A 26,845-nucleotide genomic window follows, 5' to 3' on the forward strand; every position below is an offset into this window, starting at 1 on the left:
ACATTTGAATTGTTAGTCTCCTAGTCAGGCTCCTTAGATCCTCAAAAAATCATTAACGAATGTATTCATAACCAACAAGTCACATGTCAAGGCTTGTTACTCACACAATGTTGACAAACTCTGGAATTCTGACCCACGGCCAGCTCATGAAATCATCATTCCCAGATTGTTTTAAATCTCAAGTAAAATCATAATTCTTTTTCAACTGGATATGTTATTAGTCTTCTGTCCTTGGTGAAGTCTCTTCATATCCTAAGTCATCATCACTACCCACTCTGATTCTCATTAAAAAAGTATATCCATTCCCTTTCTTCTTCCATCTCTCCCCCATACATTTAGCATTTATAAATGATATTTAATCATTAATTTATCATCTTATGCCATATGTATAATAACTCTTGCTCGTACGACGGACTTTTCTCTGCATCGTCGTCCTTTCTTTCTTCCTGCATGACTTGCTCATTAATCATTCTTATTAACAATAAAATAGCCATGCTGCATTCTCACTCGACTGCCCTTTATCCCCCACCATTCTTAATCTGAAACGTGCATTATCAACCTACCTCATCTTATTTTAACATTGCTGATTGTTTTCCTTTTCTGCACAGTTTTGTAGTATTGTCTATTCTATTCTTATCCTCTTTCTGTAATGTGCAACTTTATGTAAGTCAACTACTTTGTTTGTAAATTATTGTAAAACTGTTGGAGCTAATTTTTCCTAAGCACATGAGAATTTGTTTTTGTATGTAACATGCAATTTTATGGTAATCAGCTACTCTAATTGAAAATGTGTGCAAAACTGTTGGAACTTTTCTCCCCGGGCCTGTACTGAAAAGAGAACTTTAAGATGCAGTCAGATTTTCTCAGTAAACAAATGAGAATAAATATATAAGAGCATATAATTTGAAATGTTGAAGCACACATGCATCAAAACACAGGTAATTAATGCTGGCTCTTTGAAAGTATACTTACCAAAAATATTAACAGACCAAAATTACAACAGATCACAAAATAGTTTCCTTCTATGATCAGTTAACCAAAACTCTGAATAGTGATAATGTTACAGAAGAGGTTTTTCTTAAAGCAAAGTGTAGGAGTTTGAGTTATGGTTGTTACAGATTAGTAAGGATGGGCAGAGCTGCATCATATTGGCATTTTTGCATCTGGCGATGGTGTAATTTTACGTGTGTGTGTGTGTATATATATATATATATATATATATATGTGTGTGTGTGTAAAAACGCAACCTCTCACACACACACACACACACACACATCCTTACCTGTATGCATGGTCATTTTGTCATTCTGGGAAATTCATTAATTTCAAAAAGTCTGCTTAGCTAAGCCACCTAATTAGTAAATTTCTGTACTTTAGATTGGTATAAGTGGGAAAAGTTCTCAAGGTTAGCAAAGTCATTTTGCAGCTACATAGCAATGTTTTGGGCACTAAATGTTACTAGCTTATTGTATGAGGAAGAGTAGAGTAGGATGTTGAGTGATGACACAGAATCGTGAGAATAGTAGTGGTTCTAGGATGAAATGGTGGGCAGATATATTACTATAAGGCTAGGGACAATAATAGACTTGCTTTTGAAATGCAATACGATGAAAAAGAGCATATTTTCATTGCAGTTATCAAACCTGCGTGGGAGGAGAGTGCTGCACATAGCCAGCGAAGGCTGTAGTCCAGGGTATGGATGAGAAAACGGTAAGACACAGGAAGTTGTAGCTTTACTTTGCCAGGTGCATTCATCATGCCTTTGGAGAGGGATGATGCTGCTGCTTTATTGGATAGTATGTAAGCTGCACTGCAACTGTTTTTAAGAGAGCCTTGGAGAAGAGGTTGAGAGCAATACTAGTAATGAATGGCACAGAAACATGCAAAGATCAACCTTTTGGGTAGGTATTATTCACTTTTCCTGACATATCTGTAGCTCTGATTATATGACCCTGAGTTTCAGTTGGCTAAAGCATTAATAGTTGCCATGTGGTAAACTTGCAACTAAGACAAACAGCAAGGTGTTGCATATCCTGATATCCATTATTCCTTTTGTTAATAACATCATAATGTACATCACAGACTGGGTGCAAGAAATGCAAAAATATACCAAGATAATCAGCATTATCCTAAGCTACATGGATGGTATTGATCTTTCCCTGACCTGTCTGTGTTCTATTGCTTTTGTCACTTAACAACACATTAATTTGCATTCTAAATGCTAAGGATGTATACAGCTGTAATTGTCAATCACTGGGCTTTTGGTGTACTTGTCCTGCTTCTGTTGAACTTTCTGTATGGATTCTCCTGGACTAACTGCATATTTTTTCCCTTACAGTCCTGTTTCAGGGATTTGGCATTTTACTTTATGATAACCATTTTTACCTTTTGTGATTCCATTTCAAATTTTTTGCTGTGTTTTCATTAATCCATTGTGCATTCCATCTTTCATACGATTTCAGCAAATAGAGCACAGAAAACTGATTTTTTTCTATGTATATATATATATATATATTTTGACTTTTCAACAAATTTTACTTGTCCCTTTGCCTCGTTCATATATTTGTAGGTGCATAAACTTATTCAGTACATGCAAGACTCAGAAATAGGTATGATGCAAATGAGCATAGCTGTTAATTCCTGGAAACATAGCATTAAGAAATTGTTAACCTTGCTTTAAATTTTTATGTCCTGTAGTGGTAACACTGTCCCACAAAAAGTAAGACATTTTTCAGTATGCTGCATCTGGTGATGGTGCCATTATAAATTCTGCTAGTTTTGTTTTGCCTTGCTATTAAATTTTTTTCTGAAAGAAAAAAAATTGCCTATTTTGTCTGTAGTTGTTCAGCTGTAAAAAAGCACAACAATCTAAGAATGTGAATGCACTTTTTAAAGATGCAGTGAAAATTCATATCAGTATTCAATACATGAAGTATGCAAAGGTGGCACACACACACACACACACACACACACACATCTGTTATACTTATGTGATGCATGCACTGTTAATTCAAATAATAGTTATTTACATTCTGGGATGTATTTTTATACTGTCATATATATTTATGGCCCATGGCAAAAAGCACTTTCTGCACATATATCTCTATTTTTATATGAATGTCTATTTTCAATTGATACTTCAGCAGTTACAGCCATGACATCCATTTCCTATCTTCACAATGAATGCAACACTGTTTATTATTATCCCAGCTGCCTTCAATGCCATGATGGTGGCTTGTTTGTGTGCTGAGATGGGACAGTGACTCCATTTCTGGACTGGGAGCATATGTGAACAGATTATTATGCACTATGATTCCCACTCATGCTAGTTTAAGACATTGCCTAGGAATAGCCAAAGTAATCTGAGTAGAGCAACACTATGGTGTTTTGACCGCCAGCAGGTTGCATTGCTGCTCTGGAAAAGTCCCCCTGCCTTGTACAGGGATGACAGATACAGATCTGGCCAGTTTTGCAACATCCTGTACCCCAAACAGCCCCTTGCACTAAGAAAACTAGTTGAACCCTGAATTATAGAAAACTTTTCTGTAATTGCGATAATCGGGCACCAAACTCCTAGGCTGGCTGGCCAGATTATATATTTCTATAGTCATAGTATGATGTACCTTACATCCCTTCATTTTTGAAGCCTTTTCTGGTTTTGTTTTATGTAGTTGTTCACACATTTATGAACAGTATCATACTACATTTGTCATGGTAATAATGGTTATCATATCCACTGTGTGCGCTGCACTCACAGTCCAGCTATAGTGAGGTAAAACAAAACTGGTATGAAAAACCTTGCATGCTGTGAGTGTGTGGTCTTTTATGTAAAGTGAAACTGAAGATTTATGTGCATGGTATACATTGAAACAGAAACGTCTGAGGGCATTTTCCTAGTGTTTTGCACTGAAGAGCTTCTGTTTGCTTCGCTTTTGTTGCACTAAAACAGCATACTTTCCTTGTGCTTAAAAACAGTTTTTGACAAATAACATTTTAAGGCATGCAAATTTGATATATTTTGGCAATAGGTGTCTGTAAGCATGTGTTATAACGTGACACACCATTTTTTTTTTTTTTTTTTTTTTTAGTGTAGTAGAAATATTAGTCATGGATGTTAATAATACATCATAACAGGCTCCTTATTATAGGTTCATAGGTTCATACTAGGCTATCTGCCCTAGGGCATTTATAAGCCTAGCCAGAGTGTGTTTGGCTTTCTCCACCCATTTTAAATTAATTTTGCAATGCCCCTTTCCGAGGTTAATATACTGTGCCTCTGTCTAACAGTGACACAGAAGTGATACCCGGGGTAAACCTACGATCCCCCATCCACTCATCAAGATTCCTCTTGAAGAGAGTCAATGAGAGACTCTGCCTAACCTTGACTGGGATTTTATTCCAGAGTGAAGGGAGCCTCTGGGTTATGAATCTGTCCCTCCAGCATGTCCTATTTATTTCAGTGCTGAGGTTCAAGTCTCTCGAGCACGTAGCTCGATGGGATTTGGATTTTCTGAGGTGCAGCATGTCCATTAATTCTGGGTTGGACATGGCTTTATATGTCAGGCACAGATCGCCTCTGACCAGGCGGTATGCCACTGAGTAGAGCTGGAGTTTCTTTAACCGGGCAGCATATGGCATCTGTTTGAGCCCTTTGATCCTCTTGATGAGGTACTTTTGGGGTCTTTCCAGTTGCTGCAGGTGTCTGGTAAGGTACATCCCAAAAGGAGCATTGTACTCAATTATGGGCCTGATGAGGGATGAGTAAAGAGGCACGATGACCTCCCTGATCTAGATGTGAATCCCTTCATGATTAGGTGGGCTATATAAAATGTTTTTCTAACCACTTTGGCCACGTGGTTGTCAAATGAGAGATTGCTATCAACTTGGGTCCCCAGGTCCCTAATTACTTCTTCCGATTTAATGGATTACCACCTATGTGGTAATTTGTGGGCACTTTGTTTTTGCCAAAGGGGATGACTATACACTTTTTGGCATTTAGCTTAAGGCCATGGCTCTGGCACCAGTTGTCTGTTTCTATGAGGCCCTTTTGGAGGATGCTTCTGTCGGCTGGAGAGTCGATTATGGCGCCCAGTTTGCAGTCATCTGCGAACTTGGCCAGCCACAGTCCTTCCATGTTGGCCTGTACCTCCGAGAAATATATACCGAACAAGAGAGGTCCCAGGACTGAGCCTTGTGGGACGCCACTTGTAACTGTTTGGAGTCTGACATGGCTCCAGCAATTCTAACCATGTGGGTTCTGTCCTTGAGCCAGTTTGCAACCCATCTAGTGACATAGGGGTTTATATTTAAGCTGGTGAACTTATCTATAATGCCCGAGTGGGGTATTGTATCGAAAGCTTTTGCGAGGTCCAGGTAGGCTGTGTACACCACCTTCCCCTCGTCAATGGCCTTGGTGACTGTTTCAAAGAAATCTACCAGGTTTAAGAGGCAGGATCTGCCCTTAACAAAGCCGAACTGGGTAGGATCCAGTGTCTGTAGGTCCCCAATATCTTTATTTATGAGGTTTTCTGAATTCGTCTTCTGTCAACCATCATTCTTAACCACTTCATGTATTAAATGAAAATCAAGATGTCTTAAGATAAAACCTTGCTAGGCAGAAGATGCACATCGGTGATATCCTCAGAAGGTTCTTTGAAACTGACTTGGACTTTGGCATAATGGTTAAAGTGTTTACCTCCCAGACACAACATACAAGGTTTGATTCTTGTCTATGGAAGCATGGCTAACCTTAAAAAGGCTCTGTGAGGCTGTTGGTCTTCTAATCCCGTATGAACTGCAATTTTGCTTTTCCTTCCTTAAAATGCAAAAGCTTTTTCTGGAGTTTTTTTTTTTACTTGTTTATCTGTCTGTACATCTCTGTAACTGTCTGTTTCTCCACCTAGGTCTGTCTCTCTCTATCAGTCTGTCTAATGTACTGTGTCAGGGTGATTTCCACTAGGCCAGTGGCATTTTCACTTTTGAAAACTGGAGAAAAAGTGCTAAAGCCAGTTACAGATAAATACATTAGAAGTGCAAGTATTTTTAAGCATTGCAGTAGTCTGTTAATATGGGATTTCTTGCAGTCTGTTGAAAGCTTTTTTATCAAAAAGCTTAAAAGAATGCAATGAAATCAATAAGTTCACTTTAAGTGGCATTTTTTCTGTGGGGATACCATCCCACCATAAATACAGATGTTACGTAGTCCAATCTCACCTGCATTTTTACCCGTGGGGTTCGGAGCCAAACCTCGGCTCTGACTCTGCCATACTCTAGCTCGAAGTCTTTCAGTTTACTGGGCTAAGAGGTATCCCATGCTGCACTGCTCCTTTTTTTCCCAGATCTCATTTGCCGCTCGTAAAGCTCAGACGTGGTCTCACTCTTGGCTGTGGCTAAGTATAACTTTTCGTCTTCTTTGACCAAAATTGTTGCTGCAAAAGCTATTTTCATAGCTAGGTGTGTGGTGTTGGTTTGTGGAAGCTTTTTTGTGCGGCCTTTCATGGCCTTTGTCTTAGTATTTGTCTTGGTATCCTGTTAGCTATCTCCCAACGGGCTAGGCCTGTTTCAGTTAGAGGACCTAGTCCTCCATTTGTTATCTGTTTTTCTTCTGTGTTCATTTTGATTTTCAGGTACCCTATCCCTCCGGGCTAGGGCCGTTTAAGTTAGAGGACCTAGTCCTTCCCTTGTTTCCTGTCAGGGCCGTTTGAGTTAGATGTCCTTGTGTTTCCCACGCTTTGTTGCTGGTGTCTGGTTTGGCTGTTGTGTCTCGTGCCCTGCTGATCATGTCCAAGGATTCAAAAGAACATAAGCCTTCGAGCTTCAAGAAATGTAGTATATGTGGGTATAAGATGTCGATTACTGATGGGCGCACTGTGTGTGTTTATTGTTTGGGGGCTATCCACCTTCAGGAGTCTTGTGCGTTCTGTCACGCATTCATCCCTCGTGTTCTTCAAGAAAGGAAGAACAAACTAATTCTGAAGGGATTACTGAAACCCGCCTTCGAGGAAGATTTGGAGAGGTCTTCTAGTGCTAAGTCCTCTCCCTCTAAAAGAGACAAAACCTCCAAAGCAAAAAAAAATATCTCCAGCTTTGTCAGTCTTATCAGAGCCTCCGGAGATAGTTACTAAGTCTACTGTGGCATCCTCGGCTCCACTATCTTCAGTGCCGAAGGAAGTTGGTTAATCGACAGAACCTACATCGGCTCCCAGCCTCTCTGAGCTGGTGACGGAGATACTAGCTCGAGCCAGTCTCCAGTTTTTAGACCAGTTTCTCCTCCTCGCAGATCTCCTTCTGAGAGGAGGTCTAGATCTCCTACCTTGTCCTCTAGGTCCTCCAGGACTCTCTCTGATGTGGATGTGGATAGAGTGGTGCAGAGACTGCTCCAATCACCGGTGCTGGCTAAATTGCTTTCGGCTCCAGCCCAGTCTGCTCCGGAGCCCGTCACCCATCCATCGTCGATAGATCCTCCTCCGAGCAAATTTCAGCCTTCGGCGCCAGAGTGGTTGGCGCCGTCTGATGCTTCTAGGTCACCTTCGATAGCCCATCCTGGCTTATCAGCTCCAATCTCAGCTCCGACCCCGTCGGCTCCGTCTATGGTGTCCAGGACTCATGGTTCTACGGTTGGACCCGAGGGAGGAGTCTCGGGTCTTCAGCTCCTACCCTCCCTCTCTGTGCTTTGGCTCGGGTGAGCCTGACCCTTGCTTCGGCTGCGGACCTTGTCCCTTCTGCTCCGAGGTCTTCTACGGTTGGTCGATCCTCGGAGCCGGAGGGACCAGCTTTTGAGGTCATGCAGAGCGTGCTGGCCAGGTCCTCAGCTGCATCATACAGCACTGACACTCTACCCTCCAGCTCCGGTATCAGTCTCTGATCGCCTCCTATCCTTGGACAGCAGAGACCCAAGGCCTCAGGATACCTCCATGAGTGGTCCCCAGTTTTCTGAAGGCCCCCAGAGTTTTTGCCTGAGGAGCCACCCAGAAAAAGATTGTGAAGAGGAAGCACGTAAACTCCCAGGAAGAGTCTGCCACGTCGGACACCAGCCTCGAGGAATCAGTGGGGTCCCCCAAGTCGTCCTCTGAAGATATCTCTTTTGCTGATATTTATTTATTTATTTATTTATTTATTTATTTATTTATTCCAGTTTGATTACTGGGGAGGTCCACTTCCACTTTCAGTGAAGGCCCGGGGAGAAAAGCTCCAACAATACATAGTTACATGAATAATTAGTAAGAAACTTTGCATTAATGACAAATAAACAGGTAGCATTCATAAAGAAACAGTTACAATTTTGTTTAGGTGTAAAAGACAGGCAAATGGCCTTAAGGCTAGATTTTACAGTATAGTTATATATACATAATACAAATGAGCAAGGTTAGCTAGGTGAGATGTTAACCAGGAGTAAAAGTGGAGGAGACATTGAGAGTTATAGGGTGAAGAGTACAGTTGCATTTCCTGTTTGAGTAAAGGTGAGAATGAAGAAGAGTTTTAAAGTTTTCGAGGTTATCGCAGGTTCTAAGAGTGAAGGGAAGAGCATTCCATTTTTTGGCTAAGGTGAAGGAAAGCAGAAGTTGACCAGCTGGGCACTTGGGATTGTGGATGATGATTAGGTTTTGGTGGGTAGATCTAAGTGTTCTATGGGGAATATATGGTTGTAGGATATTGGATAGTGCCAAGCACTTGGGTAGGTTGGAATTGTAGTCTATAGGTATATAGATATCCTAGAGATCTTGAAGCAGAGAGGCGACTGGCCCTCTAAACCCCCCACCGGGGAGGAGTATGTGTTCCTGAAGGCCTTTGGGGCTCAACCCTCTGCCTCCTGGGTTTCTCCACCCTTCGACGAACTCCTGGATCTGGTTTGTTGAAGGATGTGGGAAACCCCTGACACTGTGGGAACCAGTCCCCAGGAGACCCAACAAATTTCTGTCCGCCCCTGCTGACAGAGTTTCTCACGAAGGGCATTCCAGTAGATGCCATGGTGGTGGCAGTAGCCACCAAGAAGGAACTGGCTGAGACTTCATCTACCGTCCATCCCCCTAACAAGGAGTCTAGGACCATGGACCGGTATGGGAAGCATATGTTTTCTTCAGCAGCCTTTACTCTGCGGTCGCTGAATTACTTGTCACATTTTACATGGCTCCAAAGAGATGATCTGAAAGAGCTTGGAGATTCTCTGCAGGGTAACTTTTCTGACGCAGTGGCTCATTAAGTCAACTCTCAGATGTCTATCCTAAATTCTGTTGCTAACTCCTCCGTGAGGCTGATCACTTACGCAGCCGAAGGAGCGAGTAGGGCAGCGAGTTCTGGAGTTTCTCTCAGGAGGCATTCCTGGATGCGCGTCTGTAATTTCACAGAGGCCTTCAAGTCTGCATTCACCAACGCCCCGTTTGATGGTTCCTCGTTGTTTGGAACCAAGGTGAAGGACACTCTCACTAGGTGCGAGCAAGAGGGAAATACTCTGTCTGCCGTGGGAGTCCGCTTTTCCATGCCTTCTAGACCTTATCCCAAGGTCCAGAAGAGTGGAAAAATGTGGTTCAAGAAATCTCAGAGGTTTTTTCATGATGCACAAAGTGATTCCCCCTCCAGGGGGAGGGGGTGGTAACTCAGGTAGACGCTGCCATAGAGGCAGAGGAGGCCCGCATAACCAGGGAGACCGTGACTCCTTTTGTGGTTTTCCCTCCCATCAGGAGCCAGTCGGAGGTCGCATTTCACTATACCCAGAAGCCTAGCAAGACATCACCCAGGACCAGTGGGTATTAAAAATAGTTTCCGGATGATATCACATTCCCTTCTCTTCTCCTCCCCCACCGATCAAAAGAATCCCAGATGTTCCACCCAATCAAAGGGATTCCGCAGCTTCAGAGGTTATAATGCTGCTAGAAAAAGGAGCCATCCAGCATGTCCCCTTAGACCAGATCAGATTAGGGACTTACTCCAGATTCTTTTTAGTGTCAAAAAGAACAGGGGACCTGAGACCCATCTTGGATCTCAGCCGCTTGAACCTCCACTTGAAGTCCAAGTTCTGAATGGTCACATTGCAATCTATTCTCCCATTGTTGGGAAAAGAAGTGTGAATGCGCTCCATCGACCTCAAGGATGCTTACTACGATATAAAGATGGACAGGACATCCAGAAGTTATCTACGCTTCCGGTTGGGAGCCAGTCATTTTCAATTTTGTGCACTGACCTTTGGTCTCACCACAGCCCCCAGGGTGTTCACCAAATGTATGGCAGTGGTGACAGCTCACTTGAGATGTCAGGGATTCCAAGTGTTTCCTTACCTGGACAACTGTCTCCTTTCTGCCACCACCAGGCATCTGCTAATACAGGCCAGAGACGCCACTATCAAGCTGTGTCAACAATTGGCTATCACTCTAAACTGGGATATGTCTGCCTTGTTGCCCTTGCAGCTTGTCACCTTTATAGGCGCCGAGTTAGACACCATGCTCATGAGGGCATTTTTACCACAAGAAAGGATTCAGGGTTTGCAACAACAGGTATACGCGTTGCTCCCTCTGAAAAAAGTAAAGGCAAAAACGGTTCTCAAATTGTTAGGGACAATGGCTGCAACAATTATGCTGGTTCCTCTTGCGAGGCTACACATGAGGCTTCTTCAGTGGCTGCTCTTCGCCCAGTGGTCTCTACAACATCTTCCACTTTCTCATGTTATTATGATCACAGACACGTGCAAGCAAGATCTACGCTGGTAGCTTCACACCAGCAACCTCAATTCAGGAAAGCCCTTCGTCCCATCCTCTCCTGTTGCCACAGTGACCATGGATGCCTCCCAGATTGGGTGGGGGGAGGCATTATCTCAGCAGGACAGTCCAAGCCACGTGGCAGGAACACGAGATACATCTGCATATAAATATCTTGGAGATGAGAGCAGTGCTACTAGCGTTGCAAGCACTTCAGAGCTTTCTTCCTCTCAGGACAATTGCGATCCACTCAGACAATATGTCGGTGATATAGTATCTGAACAAACAGGGAGGAACCAAGTCGTGCCCCCTTTGCAGAGAGGCCATTCGAGGGTGACAGTGGGCAGTGTCTTCCCAATGTTTTCTTTTAGCAACTCACATTCTGGGGAAGTCCAACGTGATCGCTGACAGGTTGAGCAGAGCTATTCTGATGCCGCACGAGTGATCCCTGAACAGTCAGGTTGCAGAGCAGATTTTCCACAGATGGGGTCAGCCTTGCTGCGACCTATTTGCCAGTCTCTTCAATACCAAGTGCAGCAACTACTTCACCCTTATCCCCCCTCACGGTGGATCACCCAGGGACGCTCTAGTTCACGACTGCTTTATGCCTTCCCGCCTGTTCCTCTGGTGACAAAGGTATTCAGAAAGCGCAATCCTTGGGGAAGCAGAATGATTCTGATTGCTCCACACTGTCCTCGTCAAATTTGGTTCCCCTTTCTCCATCCCTATCTCATGGACGACCCCTGGATTCTGGACCCACAGCCAGATCTACTGACTCCTATGTCAGAGCAGTTCCATCCTTCTCTTCAGAACCTCCGGTTGACAGCCTGGCTACTCCAGTTCCATCACTAGTCAGGCTTCATCATTTTTCTGCAGAAGTGGTTCATGTTCTGTCTTCTTCCCATAAGCCTTCGACCAGAAAGATTTATTCCAGTAAATGGAAAAGATTTTCCATCTAGGCTCATGCAAGACAAATTGATCCTTATACAGCTCCAATTTCTTTAGTTCTGGAATTTCTCTCCATGCTTTTCAATCAGGGGTCAGTAGCCGCAACCATTAAAGTCCAGTTGGCGGCTATTTCCACTTTTCATGTCGCTAATGAACCCAGTCTTATGGCGCATAGACTTTGTAATGCATTCTTGAAGGGCACTATGCTGCTTCGCCCTCCAGACTTTGACCCGGTCATGCCTTGGGACCTAAATTTTGTGCTACAATGTCTCACTTTGTCCCTCTTTGAGCCTGCAGCTACTTGTGAATTGAAATATTTGACTTGGAAGACGATCTTTTTGGTAGCCATCACTTCAGCTAGACGCGTCTCGGAGCTCCAAGCCTTGTCAGTCAGACCGCCGTACTTGATATTTCACAAGGACAGGGTTTCCCTCAGACCAAACCCTTCCTTTATGCTGAAAGTGGCGTCTGTTAGTAATCTCAACCAATCCAGTGAACTGCCCGTATTTTTTCCAGAGTTTTCTAATAAGGCAGAATTTAAATTTCACCAGCTGAATGTTTATAGACAGTTGCGTTTTTATTTGCATAGAATGAATGATCTTAGAAAATCAGATCAGCTATTTGTCTCATTTTCAGAAAATAGGATTGGGTCTCCTGTTTCCAAAGTGACCTTGTCCAGATGGATCTCTAGTTGTATTTCCTTCATTTATGCCTCAGGTGGTAAAGAGTTACCATTTAGAGTGAAGGCTCATTCTACCTGATCGATATCTACCTCTACAGCATTTCAGGCCAGGATGTCTATGGATGATATTTGTGCTGCGGCTACATGGGCATCTCCTCACACCTTTATTACTTACTACAAATTGGATTTGATATCCAGAGGCAGATCTTCCTTTGGTTCCATAGTGCTCAGGAGTGTTTTCCACTGAGCCTCCCAGGGTTCAGGTGCTGGGGATGCTGTCTCACGGGTAAGAATGTAGGCGAGATTGGACTACATAACATCAAGAAGTTATGTACTCACCATAACGTTCAATGTATGCAGTCCATCTCGCCTCACATTCTTACTCCCCCCCCCCCCCGCCTTCCCCCATCCTGGAGGGCCTAGAGGTTAGTTCTGGTTTCAGTACTCCTTTTATTATTGGAATGTTTTTCCTTCTCTGTGTTGTGTATGGAAGGTGAGTGAGCTTGCAGCAAACAAGATCTGGGGAAAGGGAGCAGTGCAGCATGGGATACCTCTTAGCCCAGCCAATTGAAAGACTTTGAGCTAGAGTATGGCCAAGGGCTCCGAACCCCATGGGTAAGAATGTAAGGTGAGATGGACTACATACATCGAACATTATGGTGAGTACATAACTTCTTGTTTTGTTTTCTGCACTCTAGGATGCAAGTTGGACTGTAGCAGTTTCCAACCATAGTGACATCCATCAGTGAATGAATGTTTGAACCAAGTGCTATTTTTGAAGCACGTTGACTATCATGCAGCTGTTAGGATGCTGTTAGTATACAAAGAAATGCCACTTTAGTTAATTAAGAGCTATAAGTTACAGAATATCTTAACACAGAAAAGTACCTTGTAATTTGTCAGGTATTAAAGGGGATCAGCAGTATTCACTAGTGAGTACTCTCTGCTTTATATACAGTCATCTCAAGATGTAAGCTTACAAGAACAATGATGGAAGTTATATAGTGCAAACAGAATCAGCATTTATGCTAAATTGCTACTTCAAGTAGGTAATGGGTTTATGTGAATCCTGAGTAATGTTTTGAAAGTATCCAAAGTTGTAACACTACAGATGAGCAGATCTGCATATTTTCAGGATAATGGTACCAAAAGGCATGACAAACTGCATGCTGCTGAACCCCTTCCCCACAACAAATCTGGTAGAAGATCTTAGAACCTTACTTTAAGGGGCCTGTAGCTAGAATCTCCTTCTTGAGAATGTTGCATGGCAAGTTCTCCTTTCATGTCAAGCTTGCACGCCTGAGTGTGTGTTTTAGTTTCATTTATTTCATTATCCAGTGTATGACCTACTGACATTTAGGACGCTTGTTCATATTTTCTACCTTTCAAGATTATTGCTGAAGGGAATTAATGGCCAACTTCTGGTTGTAAGAATTTTATTCTGTAATCCGGGATGGCATGTAGCTGTTATGTTTTTATCTATTTTTGATACTTGTTTTAAGTATTAGGTCCCCTTGGTCTTGTGTTAGCTTACCAACAGTGCATAGTAGGTATCGGTGTTCACACAGGCATCAGGTCTGTATGACAAAAGTGAAGTAAAGAAGTGATCAGCACTCAGATGTGCAGTCACAAAGCAGTAAGTAACAAACTAGCTGGTCAAAAACAAGGAATAACAACTGAAAACTAAGTCCAACAGTCCACAGTAGAACGGAGTATTTTAAACGTAAAAGTTTAATTAAAACTTGAAATGCTTTTCGTCACCGAAAATATGATGACTTCCTCAGAAATACAAGCCAAGTTAGTGCAACACTTTTAAAAAAGCAGTAAGTGCCAGTACAAAACATACAAAATTGCTAGTTCTGAAATAAAAGCACAGAAAGTGTACTTGCCACTTGGATGGTGAATCTTACTCATTATAGTACAGTCATCATATTGAAATGCAACAGGGGATTTAGGCTGTGGTGCAGGAACTTGGAATCAGAGATCAGGATCACTGCCTTGAAGGGGAAGGACATGCTGTAGCAGACATCTTTTGAAGGTAAGTTATTTTTATTTATTCATTTTTTTTATTTCAGCAAAGCAACCAGATTTTTGAGGGCAAAGTTAACAGTATAAGTTGCCAACATCAACATTCATTTCATGTTTATTTTTCCACATTTATTTGTGCTGTTATGATGTGGGGAACTGTAACAAGATAACACACAGTGCTGTGGTCATTATTTGTGCCACTTTCAGTTGCTCACATACCAAAGGTAATCATCAGAAGAGTCTGTCTGCTTGAGGGGCACTCTGTCAGTGAAGACATAAGGCTTTTACTAGAAAGTGTTAAATAATTATTGATGTCCTTCCAATTCAATGTTGCAGTATTCATTATAATAGGGATCCACTGGCAAGGGCGGCCCAATGTCTGGCCAGTATACCAAAGCTTTTAGGTTTCTTTAAGGTACACCATATGTCACGTGTGTGCCTTGCATAGCGTAGGGCATAAAGGTGACATCTGTATGTACCATCCTTAGACCATCTTTGCCAGCAATCTGAATGCCATTTCTTGATTGTTGGTCTGAATGCCCATTCCATTGCTGGTTCAGCAAGCCATTTCAGACAAATGCCCTGTTGTTTTTTTTTCAGCTTATCTTTTTCTTTAGTATTGTTGTTTGTGGGGTTTCATGTCATCCAAGAAGAGTAAATGTTAGTGTGGGAAACATATTCCCCATAAAGACTGTCACGAACAGTACTTGCTTTGTTTTTGGTGCTTTCCATGACCATATATCTTGTTCAATTTGTCAGGCCTTTGTTCCTAAGACTCTCCGTAGTCAGCTTTCTTCTTTGGAGAACCAACATCTTAACATCTTAAGCTTGTAGCTAAAGACACTGAAAGGCACTTCCCACTCTGAGGGGGACAGCTGTCCGTGAAAAAGGTGGCCAAGAAGAATAGATCTTCTTCTTCTGCTGTGCAACCTCCACCAGACGTCTCTCCCAAAGCTAGTGAAAACCCAGAGATTCACCCGGCTCTGCCATCAGATTCTTCTGCAGTGACTATTTCAGAGGCCAGCATGGACACAACCTTATGCATATCCTTGGAGGCCTTGCAGATACCTGCTTCGAATGTTCAGGAGGAACTGCGGCTGATTATTTCCGAGGGGCCAAGGGGTGATCCTCAGATTCTGGTCAGGGAGGAAGTTCCGACTACTACTATTGAATGCTATCCAAAGTCAGAGCCTTCTAAGCTTTATAAGGCAGATGTCCACTTGAAAAAAAAAAAAAGCAAAAGACTAAGCATATTTCTCTGGCTCCTAAGGACCTGCAGAGTGAATGACAGAATTTCACTTGGAGATTGTTTAATGATTTGGTGGCTTTGACGTCTCCTCATAGAGTTTCTGTTCCCGCTCCCCCTTGGTCTTCCACTCCCTTTAAAAGACCAAGGGGAACAAGATTCCTCTAAGGAGGAGGTGGATTCAGATGAGGAATTCCTTGCTTATTCATTTCAGATTCCCTCTCCTTGACACCATGGGTATGAGGAAGAGGACTGTACTATTCCTGACACTCCTTTCAAGGAAGTTTCTTTTGGGAACACAGTCTCCAGAATGATGGAGCTTTTTAAATGGGTTTGTGTCCAGCTTTCTGAGGTACAAAAGAGGTATTACAAATTCCTGCAAATGGACTCTCCTAGACTTCTGCTGTTCCTCCTGTTTTGGCTGCTTTGTTGGATGCTTTTTCTACTGTGTCTAAGGCACCTGATTCCCAGCCCCCTGCCCCCACAAGAAATCCAAAAGGTTTTATAGGGTGCCTGAGGACTGTACATTTCTATATAGCTGTTCTTTTCCTGACCCCTGTGTGGTGTCTGTGGCATCTGACAAGCCATGTCAGATACTGCCTTCTTCTAAGTTGCTTCCTTCTAATAAAGACAGCAGAACTATGGAAAGGCTAGTTAAGAAGGTTTATACCTCTGCTACCTTGGCTTTTTAGAGCAGTCAGTTATCAGACCCATATGTCCTGATTCATTCTGGCTCTTCTTTCCCAGGCCTGTTAAGTAATTTCTGATATATCAGACTCTGCAGGGAAGACATCTGCTCTTCTTTTGTTAGAGACTTTGCAGCAGGTGGCTCGCCATTCCATTAAGTGTAGTTATGATGCAGCAGATGCTTCATCTAGAGCTGCTGCCTTTGTTTCAGTGGTGAGGAGATATTCCTGGCTTTGGTTTCAACCATGGCCTGATGATATTAAGGCTAAGTTTACAGATACTCCTCTGGACATCAAACACTTGTTTGGTGAAGTTGCTGCTGATTTGTTTGTGTCTTCAGGATAAGGACAAGGCCTTCCAGGAACTTAAACATGTTTTTGTTTCTCCTGTGGCTAAAATTCAGAGAAATTACCTCAATAAGTCAACCTTTATTTGTAGGCAGTCTCACCCTATCCCCAAATGTAAGAAAAGTGGGAAGTGGGCTCCTTCTGCTAAAGCTACCCAGAGTTTTGTGCCACAAAAGTCTCCTTTTACTGACAAACAGGTGTTATCTGACTTATCCCCTTCTTCTCAGCCACATTCCTCTTTCTCATCTTTCTGTTTCTCTTCCTGTTTGGCTAAAGATTACTTAGGAATCCTGGGTTCTGTCCGTTATCTGCCTAGGATATTTCATGGTCTGGAAATCACTTCCCTCTTTTGTGGGCATTTCTCAGCTCCCTCAGGAGCAGTTGCCTTTCTTTCCAAGGGTGCTTCAGGATATGTTGACTCAAGGAGGGGGGCACTATTCAGGAAGTTTCAGTTTCCCAAAGAGGAAGGGATTTTACTCCAGAATGCTTTTGGTGCCCAGGAAAGAGCACTTGGAGACCAATTCTGGACCTCTTTCATCTAAACACTTTTCTGAAGGTTCCCTCTTTATGAATGCTGTCTCTTCAGACTTTGTTCCATCTTCTGCTTCTTCTGGCTTATTTGGTGTCTATGGACCATAAGGACACTTATCTTCATGTCCCAATTCATCCCCTTCTCCACAAGTTTTTACATTTCTCTGTTGCTTTCTGGAATTTTCAGATGTAATGGGATCCTATCTCGCCTACATTCATAACTGATGGGTTCGGAGCCGATCCATTGGCTCTGACTCGGCCACTATAAAGTAGAACGAAGTCTCTAATTGGCTGGGCTACCCCTTATCCCAGAATGCACCACGCCTGCTTCCCCAGATCTCGTTTGCCGCTTTTCAAGCTAGACGTGGTCTCGACTTGGCTGGAGCTAAGTGGTTTTTGGTTACTTTTTGGTCTTTTGACATAGGGTTTTCTTCACTAATTTAACAAACAGCTGTTTTAACAGCTTTACGTGTGTGTGTGTGAACCTTTTCCTGTGTGATTGGTATTTTTCTACTTACCGGGCAAGGCCCATTTAAGTTAGAGGGCCCTTGCCCTTGTTTGTGAGTCAAGGTATTGATTTGTCTATTTTAAGGTTTGTTTTCGCCCTACTGTACGTCCTGCTTTATCGGGCTAAGCCCGTTTTAGTTAGAGGGCTTCTGCCTGTTTTGTGTGCTGTATCTCAGGCCAGTTCCGTTTTTGAGTCAAGGGCTCGTGCCCTACTTTAAGTTTTCTGTTGTGGTGAAAGATAGTTGGGTCATAGGATGTCAAAAGAGCAGAAGTCTGGTTTTAAAAAGTGCACCAAGTGCAATTACAAAATGTCTATTACTGATAGTCATGGTGTTTGCGTATATTGTTTAGGACCAAAACATTTGCAGGAAACATGTAGTGTTTGTCATGCTTTTTCCTCTAGGGTCCTTCAAGAACGTAAAAATAAATTGATCCTTAAGGGCCTTATTAAGCCCTCCTTTGAGGAAGCTTTGGTTTCTCCTTCCTCTCCAGCTTCTAAAAAGAAAAGGTCGTCGGCTCCGACCAGTCCGTCGGAACCGACTCCCAAGAAGCATAGGTCGACCTCTTCTTCCTCGGCTCCAATGGCTTCGGAGCTTTGGGTGGAAGGGTCTGCCTCGATACCTCTTTCCTCGGCTCCAGGTTGGGAGCCGCAGGTTGGGGGATCGAGAGGCGAATCACCTGCTTCGGCTCCTTTGGTCTCGGAGCCGTTGGAGGTGTGCAGCTCAGACTCTCCCCCCCCAGCCCCGAAGTCCCCTTCGGCGCCGATGCTTATTCATACGGTTCCGGATCCGGTGCCGATGGTGTTGGAGCCATTTCGGAGCCGGTCCCCTGGTCTATCGGAGCCGAGAGAGAAGTCGTCTCGGCCCCCATCTATTTCCTCTAAATCCTCCAGGTTGTCAGACTCAGATTTGGACAGAGTTATCCAGAGGCTTTTCCAGTCCCCGGTTTTTGCAAAAATGGTCTCGGCTCCAGCCCACTCGGCTCCGGAGCCGGTCCCCACTTCGCATCCGATTCCTCCTCCAACCTCCTCGGAGCCATTGGAATCGGTGATGGTAGATCTTAGCAGAGTTGTCCAGTCAGAACCGAGACTCCCTCGGAGCTTTTCTGTTCCGACCATCATTCCTACCCTGTCCTCGGCGTCAGGGTTTGGTACCGGGACTTCCTCGGTCGGGGCCAAGGGGAACACTTTGGAACTGGTAGCTTCGATGCCTAGTCTTCCCCTCGGAGCGTCGGCCGCAGGGACTCCCGGTACCGTCGTGGTCTCTCAACCGGTGTCCTCCGTAGAGTCTGGAGGTCCTGCTTTTGAGGCCATGAGGAGTGCGCTGGCCATGTCCTTACCGGCTCAGCAAGTCTCTACCTCACCGTCCCTAGACTTCGGAACTGGTGCTTCTGGTGTGCTTTATTCCCACGACAGTGGGGCCCCAGGGCCTGAGGATACCCCCTTTGGGGGTTCCCTTCCCCCGGGAGGTCCTTCTGAATCCGCTTCAGATGAACCTCCAAAGAAAAAAATTGTGCAAGAGGAAGCACATAGACTCCCAGGATGAGTATTACTTCAGATACTGATCTCGATGATGCGGAGGGGTCCCCAAAATCGTCCTTGGATGACATCTCATTCTCAGATATCCTCGAGATTCTGAGACAGAGAGGCGATTGGCAGTACAAAACCCCTTCCGCGGAGGAGTCAGTCTTCCTCAAGGCTTTTGGGGCCCAGCCCTCCGCCTCCTGGGTGTCTCCACCCTTCGATGAATTACTAGATTTAGTTTCTCGAAGGGTGTGGGAACACCCTGACTCTGTGGAACCAGTGCCCGCCAGACCTAACAAGTTCCTCTCAGCCCCTCCTCAAAAGGAATTTTTGACCAAAGGAGTTGCAGTAGATGCGATGGTGGTGGCATCTGCCACTCAGCAAGACGTGGCAGAGGCTTCAATGTCTGTTCACCCTCCTAATAAGGATTCCAGGAGCATGGATAGGTACGGGAAGCGTACCCTTTCTTCAGCGGCCTTTACCCTGCGGTCGCTGAATTACCTTTGTCATTTTACCAGGCTCCAAAGGGACCTCCTCAAAGAGTTAGGTGAGTCTCTTACGGGTAATCTTCCTGAGGCATTAGCCCAAACTGTTGGCGCCCAGATGACTACCCTATTTTCGATAGTCAACTCGTCCATGAAGCTCATCTCATATGCGGCCGAAGTGGCGAGTAGAGCAGCGGGAACAGGCGTGGCTCTTAGAAGACACGCCTGGTTATGCTTGTGTCCCTTTGCGGAGGCTTTTAAGTCTTCCTTCACTGACACCCCCTTTGATGGGTCCTCCCTGTTTGGACCCAAGGTGAAGGACACACTGACTCGGTGCGAGCAGGAGGGCAAGACCTTGACTGCTGTGGGGGGCCGTTTTTCCGATCCCTCTAGACCTTACCCCAAGGCCCAGAGAGGAGGGAAAATGTAGTTCAGGAAATCTCAAAGGTTTTTCCCTACTCCACCGAGTGATCCCCCCTCTAGAGGCGGGGGGGGATTCAGGAAGACGCCGCCCCAGAGGCGGCAGAGGCCCCCGTAACTATGGAGACCGCGATTCCTTTTGTGGTCCATCCTAATCTCCCCGTCCCTGAGACGTGGCCCGACTGCGCATCTCCAAAGCCAGTCGGAGGTCATTTTGCGGAACACCCACAGGCTTGGGAAATCTATCACCAAGGATCAGTGGGTGCTCCGAACCATAACCGGAGGCTATCTCATCCCTTTCATCAAGATCCCCCCTCTTCCTATCAGGAAAATCCCGGATGTGCCACCCAGTCGGCGGGATCAAGCAGCGGTCGAGGTTTCAAAGCTGCTAAGAAAAGGAGTCATCCAGCCTATCCCCGCCGACCAGATCGGATCAGGAACTTACTCAAGACTATTTTTGGTGCCAAAAAAGACAGGGGACTTAATGCCCATCTTGGACCTCAAATCATTGAATCGCTTTGTAAAAAAATCCAAATTCCGAATGGTCATCCTTCAGTCCATTCTCCCATTATTGGAGAAGGATGTCTGGATGTGCTCCATAGATCTCAAGGACGCTTACTATCACATTCTGATAAGTCAAGAGTCCAGAAGTCATTTCCAGTTCCGAGCACTGCCCTTTGGTCTCCCCACAGCCCCCAGGGTGTTCACCAAGTGTCTGGCAGTAGTGACAGCTCACTTGAGAAGTCTAGGATTCCAAGTGTTTCCCTATTTAGACGACTGGCTCCTTACTGCCACCTCCAAGCATCTATTAGTTCGAGCGCTTATGACCACAGTCAGTTTGGGTCATTCACTAGGAATCCCGTTCAATTGGGGAAAATCTGTGCTGCAGCTGTCTCAGCGTATTACCTTTATAGGCGCAGAGTTAGATACAAGAAGAATGCGGGCATTCTTGCCGGTAGAAAGGATTCAGGTCCTGCAGTCTCAGGTTCAAACCTTGTTACCCAGATCACGAGTTCAGGCCAGACTGATTCTGCAGTTATTGGGCACGATGGCCTCGACTATTCTTCTAGTACCCTTAGCCAGGCTGCACATGCGGGTGCTGTAATGGCTACTGTCGGTTCAATGGTCCTTTCAGGAACTTCCCTTGAACCATTTGGTCCAGATTACCGAAATTTGCCGGCGGGACCTACGTTGGTGGCTGCTTCGATCCAACCTGGACCAGGGGGCGACCCTTTGCCCTTCAGCCTCCCGTCGCCACGGTGACCATAGACGCCTCCCAGATAGGGTGGGGGGGGTCATTATCTGGACAGGTCTTTCCAAGGCACGTGGCAGGCTCACGAAACGCACTTTCATATCAATATCCTGGAAATGAGAGCGGTGCTACTGGTGTTGCAAGCACTTCATCATGCCCTTCCCCTGGGTACTATTGTGATCCTATCCGACAACATGTCGGTAGTCTGGTACATAAACAGGCAAGGCGGAACCAGGTTTTACCCTCTTTGCCGAGAGGCCATGAGAGTGTGGCATTGGGCGATTTCTACCCAGCGTTTCCTAGTGGCAACGCACATTCCGGGGAAATCCAATGTGATTGCAGACAGGCTGAGCAGGACTCTCCTGTTGCTCCATGAGTGGTCCCTCAACGACAGGGTGGCTGCGAACATCTTCGCCAAGTGGGGCCTCCCTTGTTGCGACTTGTTCGCCAGCCCTCACAATGACTCCTTCTCAGGGGCAGATTCCCAGGGACGCTCTAGCTCACAGTTGGCCCCCCGGTCTACTTTATGCCTTCCCTCTGGTTCCCCTTCTCCCGAAGGTGATACAGAAGGCGATTTATCTAGGAAGCGACATGATTTTGATTGCCCCACACTGGCCTCGTCAGGTTTGGTTTCCCTTCCTTCTGAGGTATGCGGTGGAGGGCCCATGGTTTCTGGACCTGGTGCCCGACCTGTTGACTCATCAGTTGGGACAGTCTCACCCATCTCTCAGGTCCTTGAGGTTGGCCACTTGGTTACTCCACTTCCAACCTTAGTCAGAGATAACTCTTTTTCTCCAGACGTCATCCACATTTTGTCCTCTTCTCACAAACCTTCCACTATAAAACTGTATTCCAGCAAGTGGAAGAGGTTTGCTCTTTGGGCCCAGCAACAAGGTATAGATCCCCTTACCGCCCCAGTACCTCAGGTTTTAGAATTCCTGGCTTCTTTGTTTTATTTGGGCTCTTCAGTTTCCACAATTAAAGTCCAACTGGCGGCTATCTCTAATTTTCATGTCTCCTTTGAGCCTTCCTTAATGGCAAACAGGCTTTGCAAATCTTTCCTTAAAGGAGCGTGGCTCCTTCGGCCCCCAATAACCCATCCTGTGCCCCCTTGGGACCTGAATATGGTTCTGGCTTCTTTAACTGCCCGCCCATTTGAACCAGCAGCTACTTGTGATATAAAATTTCTATCTTGGAAAACCGCCTTTTTGGTGGCAGTAACCTCTGCCAAGCGGGTCTCAGAGCTTCAGGCTCTCTGTTCTAATCCTCTTTATTTAACTTTTCACAAAGACAGAGTGTCCCTCAAGTTAAATCCCTCTTTCTTGCCCAAGGTAGCATCCCCTTTATGCATTCAACAATCCTTGGAGCTCCCTGTGTTTTTTCCCAAATTCTCCAATAGCGCAGAATATATTTTCCATCAGTTGGATGTTCACAGACAACTGCGTTTTTATTTAAGCAGGACCAATCAGACACGAAAGTCAGATCAGCTGTTTGTGTCATTTGTGGAAAATAGGTTGGGTCAACCGGTGGCTAAAACCACCATAGCCAAATGGATTAAAGATTGCATCACCTTCATTTATTCACGGTCCGGCAAAGAGCTACCTTTCCCAGTCAGGGCTCATTCTACCAGGGCAATGGCTACCTCTGTAGCATTCCACTCCAAATTATCGATAGATGATATCTGTGCTGCCGCTACCTGGACTTCTCCGCACACCTTCATTTCTCATTACAAGATAGATGTGGCTTCTCGAGGTAGAACTTCCTTTGGTTCCACAGTTCTCAGGGGTGTTTTCCAATGAGCCACCTGGGATTTAGGTGCTAGGGACGCTGTCCCATCAGTTATGAATGTAGGCGAGATAGGATCCTATTACATCTTTTAGTTACGTACTTACCATAACATCAGATGTATGGGATCCATCTCACCTACATTCATACGTACCCGTCCTCCTTCCCCCTTCCCATTGGATTTAGAGGGAATGTTTCTACTTACTGAGTTTTTCTCTTGAAGGACTTTAGTTTGTTACAGTGGCTGGTATGTCTCTGTGTCTGGATGTAGGTATGAAAGCGAACAAACAAGATCTGGGGAAGCAGGCATGGTGCATTCTGGGATAAGGGGTAGCCCAGCCAATTAGAGAATTTGTTCTACTTTATAGTGGCCGAGTCGGAGCCGATCCATCAGTTATGAATGTAGGCGAGATGGATCCCATACATCCGAAGTTATGGTAAGTACATAACTAAAAGTTCTCTGCTTTGCCCTGTGGCCTTTCTACTCCCCCAAGGGTATTCAGCAAATGCCTCACTCCTGTGATTGCTTTTTGCAGGCTAAGAGGGATTCAAGTCTTTCCCTACTTGGGTGACCTCCTGTTTCAGGCATCCTCTCCAGAGACTTTGTTGCAAAATCTTCATTTTGTTATCTTCCTTCTGCAGAACATGCATTTTCTGAAGCAAGGTGTGTGTGTGTGTGTGTGTGTGTGTGTGTGTGTGTGTGTGTGTGTGTGTGTGTGTGTGTATTCTACCACTGGCAGCAGCAAATAGGTTTGTATACATCTGGGACCCTTCAGCTGAAGAAATCTGGATAAAGCCTAAAATAAAAGGGGAACACAGGCTCAAAAATTAGAACAGATGTTTATTATTGCTCTTATAAAATTACAAACTTGCTTTAAATAAAAGGATTTGTGTTAGCATGAATTTTCTGAGGGAAATAATACTCTAAAACACAAATGTATGAAATTATTTAATAACTTCTGTCTCCAATGACTGGCAGTAAACCAAACGTTTTAGGAGTAAGGGACCAAAGAAAAAAAAAGTAAATACCTGGATTTTTTTTAAAGTGTTATATTTTGGATGTAAAATGCTTCCTCCAACACCACTGACGTATACTACAGCAAGTTTGAAACATTAGGCAGAGGAACTATTTTACATCAAAAATATATATAAAAAATAATATAGTACTTAAAAAAAAAAATAAACAAACAAGTAAAACACAACCATTTTACAGAGAGCCCAATGTTCTTCGCGTTTCACTGTTGCAGTCCTCACACTTGGATTATTCTGCCAGGGGTAGCCCTCAGTCGACCCGAATACCAGAGGCTTAGTATTTCTGTGTCGGTTGCTGTTGCTCCAGGACTGCTGTCAGGACGTCAGTGGTATAAAATCAGGCAGCCAACGCCATTACATCAGTCTTTCTTGCTGAGGAGCCCGAAGCAGAAGCAGCTCGTATGAGTGCTGGTCGGCCACTACCCGAGTTTCATTTCCGAATTGAAGCTGAAGTCTTAAAGCTAAGTACCCCATTGGGGATCCTTTTTTCTTGCTCTAACAGATGTCAGAAAAAGTTAGCAATTGTCTCACCTGTGGAAAGCAAATACCACACCGAAACTTCCATTCTTACTGTGTCACCTGTTTAGGCCCAGACCACAACATACGTCACTGTCACTTTTGTGCTTTGTTCAATGCCAGAACTATATGTCGTTGGGCCCTTATTGTAGCTAAATATTTTTGCTCTCGGTCACCATATTCTGATATGGCTTTGGTAAGCCATCCAACTACAGATCTTCGTGAAAAAAAAGTACGGATAAAGACAGAGACAAGACAGCACAGGTTCAAAACTGTCAACGCTTCCGTTAAGCTAGTCAGTTCGTCAGTCGTCAGTGTGGCGCTTTCGCAGCCCTTGATGCCCACTTCTGTGGATTTGCAGGCCGATACCGAGATCCGTTCGGAGTTCAGTATGCTGCGAGACTCTTCTTTGACTAAGGATCCTGGGGATGTCTCTACCTTGGATGGGTCTGGAGCTGCTGAGCAGGCACCGGCTTCCGAGGAAGTTCTTCGCACTACCGATACTCGACACAAACCAATTTATTTCGCGTCTTCAGTTATTTCTAAAACTATCGAGTTTCTAAGGCCCAGGGTATGAACTTCACCTAAAAAAACAATGCCCCAACCTCAGGCACCTGCTTCCATGCTTCAATCTCAAATGCTTAAAATGGCAGAAGACCTTATCATGCTTATTAGGGGAAGCCAGCCTACCCCTTCCAAAAGAAAGAGTCTTGTCCCCAACAGTTTTATCTGACCAGGAGTCCGATGACACTGAGGTTTCTGAATATGAAGACATGCAACCCCTATCTGCTTATGAGGATTCAGATGCAGAGGAATCCATTCCTTCTGCCTCTCCTCCAGAGGATTTTTCATTTGGTGAAACCCTACATACTTTAAGGGAGCATTTCCAGTGAGAATGACAAGACTGTCCTCCATCCAAAAAGAGACTCAGGGAATTCTTCAATTTTTCACAGTAACAGACCTTTAGCCTTTCTGCCTGTCTTGGATGTTGTGGATGATGTCTTTATGGAATCCAGTTTGACTCCTGACACCCTTCCTCCAGCTCCCAGAAAACCAGATAGGTGTTAGAGTCCCTGACTCTCTCAAATTACTTTTCAAATATCCTACTGCTGATCCAGTGGTCATCTCCCAAGGACCTAAAGGAATAAAAGCAACCACAGCTAAGAATCCCACCTCCTCAGACAGGGATTCCCGAGCTTTAGACAGATGGGATAAAAAAGTATACACCTCTGCAACTCTTGTCATTAGAGCACTAAATTGTCAGTCCCACATGCTGAAATACCAGCAACATACCATGGAACTCCTCAAACAAAAAATATCTACCTTTCCTGCTTGTGCAGAAAATAAAGAATTACAAGAGCTTAAGCATTCTGCAAGCCAAATTGCTAAACACACCTTGCAATGTGGCTTTGACGCCGTAGAAGCATCGTGCAGGGCAGCAGGTACTTGTTTGGTACTTAGAAGGCATGCTTGGCTTAAGGAACAGACCTTGCCAGACCATGTCAAATCAAAACTGTTGGACACACCATTGAACAAAAATAATTTGTTTGGCACCAAGGCAGTCTTAAAAAAGATGGAAGAAAAACCTAAATCTATGCAGACAGTTTAAAGACTTCTTACAGGTCCAGTCTCCGAGGTTCAGTAGGCATAGTCCCTCCAAGCACTGGTCCTTTCTGGCCCCCTCCAGGCCAGCTCAGACGAGACCTAGGGGGAAGCAGATCCCCCAGACAGCAGTCCCAGGGAATGCGGAGATCTAAGCAGTGGAGTTCCTCCACTTCAAAAACAGGGAGTGCTAAGCCATCCCCTTATGGAAAGAACTCCCAATGACTTTACACCTCCACCCCTTACCTCTGGCCACCTGCTTGTGCCGCTAGGAGAAAACTCTCCTCCCATGCAAACAACTGGGCCTCTATTACCAACGACCGATGGTTTCTCAACATAGTGTCCCAAGGGTACAAATTTTATTTCCACACTTTGCCAACCCCAAAAGGGTTCCCAGATCTTCCTCCAAACCAGTGGGCAGAGGCCAAAAAACAAGTCTATGCCCTGCTCTCCATGAGGGCAATACAGCATGTTCCTGCAGACTGGCTAGGCCAAGGTTTCTATTCCAGGCTTTTTCTGGTACCCAGAAAAGAGGGCACCTGGTGCCCAGTCCTCGCTCTGTCAATT

At 44.7% G+C, this 26,845-nt stretch overlaps 1 protein-coding gene across 1 annotated transcript in view; it reads left to right on the forward strand.

Annotated features, from left to right (window-relative positions):
- PROM1 (prominin 1) overlaps positions 1–26,845 on the forward strand; it is a 1,709,767-nt gene that overhangs the window by 1,603,549 nt on the left and 79,373 nt on the right. Inside the window, 1 exon segment of the mRNA XM_044062202.1 lies at positions 2,698–2,719. Coding sequence (XP_043918137.1) covers positions 2,698–2,719 — 22 coding nt within the window.

Source organism: Protopterus annectens, chromosome 2.part1 (genome assembly GCF_019279795.1).
Source record: "Protopterus annectens isolate FY-2018-M chromosome 2.part1, PAN1.0, whole genome shotgun sequence".
Lineage (NCBI taxonomy): Eukaryota > Metazoa > Chordata > Ceratodontiformes > Protopteridae > Protopterus > Protopterus annectens.